The 10,168-nt window shown below is 44.6% G+C and overlaps 1 protein-coding gene across 3 annotated transcripts; it reads left to right on the top strand.

The window, feature by feature from the left end:
* Positions 1-3,912: 3,912 nt before the first annotated feature.
* Positions 3,913-8,622, top strand: PENK (proenkephalin). Of its 3 annotated transcripts, none has more exons than XM_015650211.2 (3): positions 3,913-4,103; positions 4,581-4,722; positions 7,640-8,622. In XM_015650211.2, the coding sequence occupies exons 2-3, from the start codon at positions 4,585-4,587 to the stop codon at positions 8,303-8,305; spliced, it is 804 nt and encodes a 267-aa protein (XP_015505697.1). In that variant the 5' UTR covers positions 3,913-4,103; positions 4,581-4,584; the 3' UTR covers positions 8,306-8,622. The 3 variants fall into 3 exon arrangements, with proteins under 3 accessions (XP_015505697.1, XP_015505682.1, XP_015505690.1); XM_015650196.3 differs by having other exon boundaries at positions 3,913-4,107; XM_015650204.3 differs by lacking the exon at positions 3,913-4,103 and adding an exon at positions 4,239-4,396.
* Positions 8,623-10,168: the final 1,546 nt, after the last annotated feature.

The following is a 10,168-nucleotide window of genomic DNA, read 5'->3' as shown; positions in this document are numbered from 1 at the left end:
GAAGCACTGAAACATCTCTGTCCTGTAAAGGTACATTTTAGGTAATTCATATCAACTGTAATTGACTACCTCTCTCTATTACAGCTCCTCTCTGCTTACACTGGACATAATTTAATAAAGATATTTAAAAAGTAACAATGCATGTCTTGTATACACAGATCAATAACTCATGTCTTTTAATGGCTTTGATTATATTTGGTATAAGAGAGTTGACCTGCAATGCCTTTCTTCGCTCTGATACCAGTTATGTATTTTCCCATTAAAAATTTAGCCTGTTTAGGCTGAGCTAAATGGAACCCGACTGTTTGATCTTAAGAAATACTGTGACCTTTTACACTGAGCTGAATAAAGTAATCAACATGCTGCTCTACATTTCCTGTTCTTCATTCTATGATAAAGGCTTTGTGTTGTGAGGAGGATTGCTTGAGGTGCTAAAAGCATGTTTATTTCATATTTATATTAATTCATTTTCATTTAATGACTTTGTAGCAGCTTGATTAGCATGATGAGTATAATTTATAATGGAAAGCTGGTCCTGCAGAAAAGATATCGATGTGAATTCTAAGGAGCTTTCATTTCTAACTCTGCTGGTCATTATATGCTACACTTCAGAAGTTCATTTAGACTGTGTTCTTGATCAGTAAAATGAGGATGATTTCATCTTGGCTTCACCTCATTCTACCTTAAGTTTGGGAGCTAGATAAACAGGGTCCCTGGTGCTGTAAGCACTACTACTGTAAAAACTCTTTTCTTTTGGCTGGTATATTTTGATGGCAGATTAAAAAGCATTTGATGTCTGTGGTAATTCTGGTTTATACAAATGCTAAAGTTTTATGTCAATACCAGGACATTTTTATTATAACATTAGTAGTAAACAACAAGCTATTGTCTTTACTGCTGTGAAAAGTGTTCTCTTTTTCTCTTTCTGCCTCCCTATTTCTTTGCTTCTCAGTTCACCATTGCAGAGGAAATATTACCCTCCATGCCTACAGTGAGTAATTTTCTTTATGTAGTTTTTGCTCTGTAGTATTTCGGCAAAATTTGCTAAATTCTCTCCTTGTTTCATCTTCTCTGTGCAAAGAATACTTTCCCTACACAAAACTGAACTCAGACATGGAATTACAAAGCTTTCATCTGCTGACACTGGGAAAAGTGAGCTCTTCAAGAAATAACTTCTACATCACTCCTTTCTTGCATCACATCCTCTGTGAATATTAGCATCTTTCAGGAGGAAGGAAAGGACTCTATGTAACAGGAAAGGGTAAAACAAGAGTCCAGCTGGAACCTTCTTCCTACTCTCCATCCTGCCAGACCCTGGGGACCCCTTTACAACCTCCATAAGGATGTAGGATGAGGACTAATGATAGAGAGGAACCCACTAAAGATCCAAAGGACAGAGATGGAGAAGCAGATGAACCAAAGAGTCAGGGATATCTGTAGTACAGCAACAGCCACAGCTGGACTTCTGCCCAGTGCTGGCTGTACACAGATACCTCTGCTCTCTCTCTCACTTGCTGAAAATGGCCTTGCAGATGTGCATTTCACACTAGATCTCTTCCCATCTTATCCCTTTTTCCACCATCAGCCAAAAGGTTTATGCACAGTAAAAAAACCCTCTTCACTAGTTCACTTCTACACAGAATTTACAAGTATTTTATTTGGTCCTTTTATACGCTTTAGTCTTGCTTCACCCTTTATATTTTCCTGGTATAATGTGTATTTTACCCAGAAGGATTATCCGCACCTCTGTACACAGTGAGACTCTGACACTGGCTGGTTTTCATCATGAACAGATTAAGCACAATGAGTGACATTAAACAGAGTACTGAAGGCTATGGCAGGCTGAGGAGCTGAGTGAGCTGGCTGAGCACAGATGCTCGTGTGCAGAATGATGAAAGCAGCAGCCTCTCAGCCCAGGGACATGGGATGTATGCTGCTGGAGGAACAGTCAGGACACTATTGGGCTATCTGTCCTGTCACACCATGCTAACTGTTAGAGTGCAAGCCAATAAATGATGGCAGAGCTAAGAGTCAGTAAGTGACCCAGAGGACTACTCTGATGATGTACATCAGAAAAAGCTCTGCTTGTACTGAGAAACTTTACAGCAACAGAGACATCAAATGTGTCACTTCTGGAGTTAGTCAGTGCTTCCCTAACCAACTCAGGAACAAACTTGAAAGCAATCCTGCTGATTCAGTGGCACAGCAATTTGCTCATTGTTCCAAATGCAGATCCCTCACATGCTAACATAAATATACCCACTGGGATGATTTTTAAAATGTCTACCTCTTCTCTTGAGGGTTCACTTACAAAGTTGGCTGATACTACTGCATAAACAAAGAGCCTGATTCTCTTCTCACATGCACTGATTATAGGTAAGATCAGCACCTTTGGATTGAATGGATGTATCTCTGAAAATCCACACATTCATTTGAGACTCCTTAACCTCAGTCTGAAGGACAAGGTGGCAAAAAAAATCAAGGTTTCCATACAGTAATAGTACTGGATTTCCTCTTGCTTCCAAAGGATAAAGATCTGGTTGTATCTCAGTGGCTGTGTGACATCAATGTACTGCAGCATCAGGAAAGGCAAATGAGACCTGGGGAGGTATAAATTGAGGTGTCTTCTTCCTCCAGGGAACATAATTACGCATTATTGTTCTAATGAAATTTCAGCTGACATACTGTGTTCTGTTCCCATCACTCATGCACAGAAATTATGAACTCTAACCATAGCAAATGCAGAGCAGAACATTTACATGACATCTTAGGACAGACTGATGAAGAGCACAGCTTGTTCACTTCAGCAAAATGAGGACTAAAGAGAATAATCCCATCCCAGAAACACACCAGGAGGAGGGAAAATGCTCTTTTAACTGAAGAACAATGCTGGAAGAAAATCAAGATAATATAGACCAGCTAGAAATAATTTGGGGCTGGAAGTAGAAGAAATGACAGTCGAAGAAATGCAGCTGAGCATGGCTGGGGTCCTCTACAAACAAGAGGTATCGCAGATCATTGTCATTGCTTTATGCCTGTTCACCAAGATGTCAGTCAGAGCACAACAGTGAGCAGCCCTGACTGCTGTGCTTGAGAACCTTATAGAAGTGCTCAGGGTTTGCTTCTCTCTGGGTCTTTCCTATTTGTGTTCTCCTGGGCACCAAAATTGTGGCAACAATGCAAATCTGCTCATAGTTGTGAATTCTAATAGTTTCAAATTAAAACCCTTGTCTTCTTCCTTGGTCAAATAAAATCTGCTTCCCCCACGCTGTTTTACACCTGAGGCTCAGGAAGGGAGGCAGAAGATGTGCAGCAATTGCTCTCAGCATCAGAAGTTTGGGGGGGGTTGGCAAAGCGGCAGAGAGGGAGGAAACAAAGAAGGAAAAAAGAATTGAAAACAAGCAAACAAAAAACCCAACCAAACAAAAAACCAACAAAAAAAAAGCCCATACAAAAATTCCCAAACCCAGTCGCACTCTCCGCGTTGTGCGAGGCTCTTTCGGGAACCCGCGTCCGCTGCCCCGGGGAGTGGGGTTACCTCCGAGGGGGCCCCGCCAACCTCGGGGCGCCTTTCCCCGTCCCTCACGCCCACCCCCGCATGACTCAAGCGCTGTCTCATTCCCCGCCCGCCTCCGGTGAAAACTTCTCCCGGTAACTTTCCCGGGGCCGGTTCCCCGCTCCCCCCTCCCCGATGGCAGGGGCACACACACACACACCCCCTCATCCCAAGCCCCGCTGGAGTCACGGACGGCGGGGCGGTGGTGCCGGGGGGGATGTCGTAGTCGCCGCGTCAGCGGGAGCCCGACGGCGATTGGGGGAGGCCGCCTTCTCCCCGCGGTCCCCAATTATAAAGTGCCGCCGCCGCCGCCCGCACACGCTCCGCAGCGGCGCGCCCGGCCCCGGCAGCGGGCTCGGCTCGGCGCCCCCCGAGCCGCCCTCGCCGGAGCTGCCAGCAGGCCCCGGCTGTGTCTGCCTCCCCCGGGGCTTCTCCGGAGGCTGCTCGGTCTCGCTATAAGTAATAGTGGCTCCCACGCCGAGGCTTCAACAAGGCGCAGCTTCTTCCTCGGCAACTCCCGGGAGCCCCGAGGGCAGCGTGTGTGTGTGTGAGTGAGTGAGGGAGCTGCTCTGCCCGCGGTCGGGACCGGGGGAGGGCCGGGGCGGCTCTGCCGAGGCTGGTGCTCGGCGTCGGGGAGGGTAGCTCGGGGCGTCCCGGTGGGAACCCCTTTCCCGGAGGGGCCGGGATCCCGTCCGTGCCGCTCCGCGGTGCGTCTCTTCTCCCGCTGTGGTGCCGGCTTTTGCAGGCAGGGAGGGATAAAGTGTTTGGGGACGAGCACTTTCACCAAAGAGGATCTTCTGGGCGCTTTATCCTCCGGGTCCGCTCCTGTTCCGAACTCAGGTCAGTTGCCTTGCCAAGCGCCTGCTTAGTTCAAGCTCCCGCTTACCTGGCGAGCGCCATCACCCCGGCTCTGAAAAGCGTGAGCTTAGCGGAGTTGGTTTGAACCCTTTGGCGGCTGGGGGGAGCCCGTGGCGAGGGTGGGAGCGGGAGGAGGCGGCTGCCGGCTGACCTGTCCTTCTTGCAGCCCCATGGCGTTGCTCCTGAGACTCGGCTGCTCGCTGCTGGCCCTCAGCACCTGCCTGCTCCCGAGGGCGCGGGCCGACTGCGGCCGCGACTGCGCCGCCTGCGCCTACCGCCTGGGACCCCGCGCCGGCATCCACCCCCTGGTAAGGGACACCGGGGCCGCCTCAGCCCCCGCAGACCCCGCACCGCCTCCCCCTAGCTCTGAAGGGAGGAAAGGGGCAGCGGGGAAAAGCAGCGGAACAAGAAAAATAAATGGTGGGGGAAGTGGCTGGGGGTGGCTCGGAAGACCCTTTTTCTGAAGGGGGGAGAGAGGGTTTGGGCAGAGGGAGCGAGGAGCGGGCGGAGAGCGCTGATACAAACCCAGAGCGCTAATACAAACCCAGAGCGCTGATACAAACCCAGAGCGCCCCGAGGAGCTACACAAGCCCGCCCGTGCCTCCCGCTGCCCGACGGCGAGCGGCGGCCCCCGGGGATGGGGACAAAGGAACAGCCCCGCGGGGAACAAGGAAAAGGCAGAGGGAAAACGTAAGGACGAAGAGAAATCCGTCCGGAGAGGGCATCTCTGGGGAATGAGGGGTCGCTGCCGGGCATTCCAGCGCCGACAGGACGGGGGGAAGCCGAGCAGAATTGGGAGGGGGGGTCCCGACCGGGAGGGTCCCGACCCTTGTCCGCTGACTCCATGGTAAGATGAGCTCTCTCCGGGCAGGATGGCTGTCGAGCTGAAAAGATCTGCCTGAAATCTCTCTAAAAAAAAAAAGTGGGTTTAAATCCTCTTTGAGTAGCAGTACCTTCGCTGCTTCTCCTCTCTGCACGGTGCTGCACAGCGTTAGGAATATGCCTGTGAAAAACTTCGGCTTCTAAGACAAATCGTGCTAAATCCGGAATGAGGAGCACTGGGGGGTGGGGATTGTCTGTAAACTTCATGATGTAGAAACTATTTAAAAGAATAGTAACAGAGGCAACTCAGCTTGAAATTTAAAGATCGGGATGAGTGAAAGCCTGGGGTCCCTCAGCCCTTCCTGAAGAAGGTGAGAACTCTGGCTGCCAAGCACTTTGCCAGTGGCATCGGTTGTTCCTGACCTCAAATACACCCACATTGAGGCATCATGCTCTCGGCACATCTAAAATGATCTTAAAAGTTTTGTTGCTATCATGTCATTGGTTACTTGGGAGCATGCAAAAGGAAGAACTGGGCTCTTTAGCCTTACACAGAGTTAGGAACCACTAGGTACTTCTACTTAATCCAAAAGCTCAAGACCTCTTAGCCATTGCAGGCTCAGAAGGGCAATATTCTTTAGACAGCTGGCAAAATAGTTCCCTCTACTTTGTTTGGTTTTGGTTTTGGTTTTTTTCCCTTTGCTAACACTAGCTTTCAACCATACCTTAGCTTTAATGTCAACTAGGGTAAAAAAAGTGGTATTTTGTCCTTACAGAGAGAGGGATTTGTGCTTTTTGGAGTATATGTTCTGCATGTCTGTATTGCCAGTCTATCTTGCACACCTTCAGTAATCATTAAAGAAAGAATCAAAGTCTCATCCTGTAACAATGTTTGCTAGCTAACTAGGTGAAAAAGCAATGTAGCATACCTTGTATTTGTTAAACATGTATGAACAATTCTTGGAAACTATTGTTTCTAGATAGTAGTATCTAGTAATATAATAACTGAATTTATCACATTGTATTTGTAAGAGAGGAGTTGTACCTGGTCACTCACACTTAGGGATTGTGTTCATCTGACAAGAGGAGGTTTTTAAAACTAGCTGAGAAAGGGAGAGACCTATTCATGCTTTGATTTAGAGCAATTCCAAAGCCAGACTGAAGCTGAAATCTTAATCTCTTTACAGCATGACCGTAATATATAGTAATAAGCACATAGTGCCAGTTAAATTATTGTGTTGCAAAATATATAAATCCCTTTAATTTTCTTGTGATCATACCAAAAATATCATATTTAAATTTCTCAGACTAAAGTGAGGCTCAAGAGACAGGCTGTGCAGTGGACAATGAGATATCTGAGAGAGCTTTACTGGAGTTTAATTTCACACTTTAAAGTATGTTAGGATCCTTAGAATATGTCATCTATAGTCAGAACAAGTGTTTCTCTTATTGAAAATATTGATGATTTTTCTTTACCTATTGCGGTATGAAAACCAGGGGCAAGAAGAAAAAACACTGGAATCACTTTATTTTATAACTGAAGGGTATGGCTGCACAAGATGTAAATTCCCTGACACAAGAAAGATAATCATAGCTAATATCTGAGTTTCTATCATCACAAGGCAGGTTTTGAGATATGCATAAGGTACTGAAAGCTTTTTTTGTTGTGGCCTGACAATTTTTCAATGCAGTCAGAAACATGGCTTAGGATTTTTTTCCTCTCTCTTTGATGGTCACTGCTTTCCAGCTAGCAAAAATATAACTTTGAACCTGCCTAAGTGAGCTTGTATTTCTACATTTCTATTGATACATGTTAGAATAATCTGTTCCATGAAGAGAAACTCATGGCAACACACAGCCTTTAAAGTTATACAGTGTATTGAAGATACTGAACAGTACAGTACAGCTGGCTTCTTTGCAATACCATGCTGTGCAACTCATTTTCTAAAATTTCTGAATGATACTTTTAATTATGAAGATTGAATATGCTTCTACACTTGCATTATGAAGTAAACCACAATTGGTTTTTAGCTTCCTGGTAGTAAATTAAAAAAAAAAAAACAAACCATAACTCACACAAGTGTAAGGGGGACACAAGAACTGTACTTGTGGCTTCTTTGAAACAGAAACATAGGGGCAACCTTGACATAGAGGACCCAAAATTCATTTTTTCTGGTAGTCTGTCTCTTAGAGTGGAGACTACCTTGTCCTTCAGAGAGGGATATGAAGAACTTCAAAACAGACAGGTACCAAATCAGCTGTTCCCAAAGAGCATTTCTTCCAAGCTAGTCACAAAGAGAGGCTCACTCATGCTCTTTTATAAAGAAGTAAATCTAAGCTAAAGTCATCATGAGGTGATAGTTACTATCAAATCATTCTCAGTAAACAACATCCATTTTTCAGGCATGTACACTAGAATGTGAAGGAAAACTGCCCTCTGCCAAAGCCTGGGAGACCTGCAAGGAGTTCTTGCAACTGGCAAAGCTGGATGTCTCTGAGGATGGCAACATTGCTCCGGATGACAAGAAAGAGCTGGATGAGAACCATTTGCTTGCGAAGAAGTACGGAGGCTTCATGAAAAGATATGGGGGGTTCATGAAGAAAATGGATGAGCTCTATCGAGCGGAACCAGAGGATGAAGCTAACGGAGGAGAAATCCTGGCTAAGAGGTACGGAGGCTTTATGAAGAAAGACTCAGATGACGATGCCCTTGCCAACTCCTCTGATCTGCTGAAGGAGCTTCTAGGAACAGGGGATAACCCTGAAGCGGCGCACTATCGAGAGGTAAATGAGAACGACGGTGATGTCAGCAAAAGGTACGGAGGCTTCATGAGAAGCATAAAGCGCAGCCCTGAATTGGAAGATGAGGCCAAAGAGCTGCAAAAGAGATACGGTGGCTTCATGAGAAGAGTGGGCAGGCCAGAGTGGTGGCTGGATTACCAGAAACGATATGGTGGGTTTCTTAAGCGCTTTGCCGACTCCATTCTCCCTTCAGAAGAAGATGGGGAAACTTACTCCAAAGAAGTCCCAGAGATGGAAAAGAGATATGGTGGTTTTATGAGATTTTAATACCTTTTCCTTTATCCCTTTTGTCCTAAATGAGAAAGACTGCCTTATTTGTCATAACTTATTGTAATGTGTTGCTTGTACTGTACAGTTTTTTACTGTCCTTGGTTAATGATGCAAACTGCGATTTGTTGTTTCAGGTTCCGTGTTCTTTCAAGTCAATTAACTAATTTCTGGTTTAGTCAAGTTTCAGTCTGTATTGTAATTCCCATGCTAGAACTATTTTGATTACTGTATTCATTTTCTTTAAAGAGGAACTACATCTACAGTAGAGTTGCTTAACTGTACATACAATAAATTCTTCATCCTAACTGCAAAAATTCTGAAGTGCTATTTTTTCTCTCTGTTGTTTAATGAAATATCATCTCAATTTTTCTTTAAGCCATCATCAGAGTGATGCCAACCTTTTATTTCCGTAATTACAGAATTTGTAGTGCACACACAACAGTTGAAACATATTTTTGTCTTTAGTTTTCTGTTTCTTAGAACACCAGGATAATAAATAATATTAATCAGTTAACAGAATAAATATTTAAAGCCTAAATTTATAATACATAGTATTCAACAATTGATATTAAAAAAGAAAAATCACAAGTGTGTTTGACTTTAGGCACTAAAATAATTTCTTCAGTGTACAACACAGTGAATATGTTTGATTAGTTACACATATGTTTGATTAGTTACATCTTTGATAGACATCCAATATAGGATTGTACACTTGGCCTTAAAACAGCAAACACTAATTTAAAAAGTGGTAAGATAAAAGTTTGTGCAAAATAAACATGACCCAAAACTGCATAAAAATACCTGATCTTGCAGGGCACCTGACAAATGTTTTTCCATGGAATAGTTTTGTGTTAGATTCCTCAGCTGCTATAAATCACCTTGGCATAACTGAAATATAGGAAACTGCTGGTCAGACTTCTCTTCTTCAAACAAAAGCAGTATAAGTAAATCTGAGAGCAAGCAGAAAGGCCAACACTAACACTGTAGATCCTTAGCAATTTAACCAGGTGGCACTTACAGCAAAGGCCAGATCCCATCCCAGAGTAAAACTCCTTCCATAATTCTGACTGTCCCCCTTTATTCCTAGTCTGTGAGCAGTTTTCCCTCACCTACTAGTACTTACTCACTACTAGCAGTGTTTCCCTCACCTACCAGTAGTTACTGGTCACTTCCCACCTAAATTAACATGATGAAAATTGCCAAGACCACGGCACTGCCTAAAACACTCCATGACTCTGCATTCAGCATCCATATTTCAGTTTTGCACAGTACTACCTATTTACAAAAAGGGCAAATTAAAGGTCTGATTTTAATTTCAATGCAATGGGATTGTCTAGGTACTTAGGACTTGTAAAAATTAAGATGTGTTTCAAAAAAAACTTGAAGGCCTCATCACATACAATTAGTTATGATTTTAGGTTTGGCTCTTAGAGGTTGGTATAGGCGGTCTGAAGTGGTCCAAATCCTGCTGAAGACTTGCTAAAATGTAAGGCATTCCTTTTCCTTCAATAAAAAACAGGGCACCTATTTTCCTCCTCCTCCTGTACAGAACTGATAATATAAAATCTTTTAATCCAGAAAATCCAGGTGCCTGGAGAAGCTCCATGGCCTCTTCAGGGTTCAGCTGTGTTCCCTATCACCTTTCTATAGAGTTCCACCAGCCACAGGAAAAGTCTTCCCATTCTTTCCTCCATTGCACCTGCCCATAGTGGCTGGAGAACAACACTTCACCTGAGTGGTTTCATCCACAAGAACCTTGGGTTGTGCACACTAGGGCTGCTCTGGAGCACAAACCCACACGTGGGATGCAGCTATCAGCAACAGGTTTGATTTAAACATACACTCCAGGAAGAACTAAAA

Source organism: Parus major, chromosome 2 (genome assembly GCF_001522545.3).
Source record: "Parus major isolate Abel chromosome 2, Parus_major1.1, whole genome shotgun sequence".
In the NCBI taxonomy this organism is placed as follows: Eukaryota; Metazoa; Chordata; class Aves; order Passeriformes; family Paridae; genus Parus; species Parus major.
The sequence above is the reverse complement of the archived record's forward strand: the minus strand, read 5'-3'. Positions and strand labels throughout refer to the sequence as shown.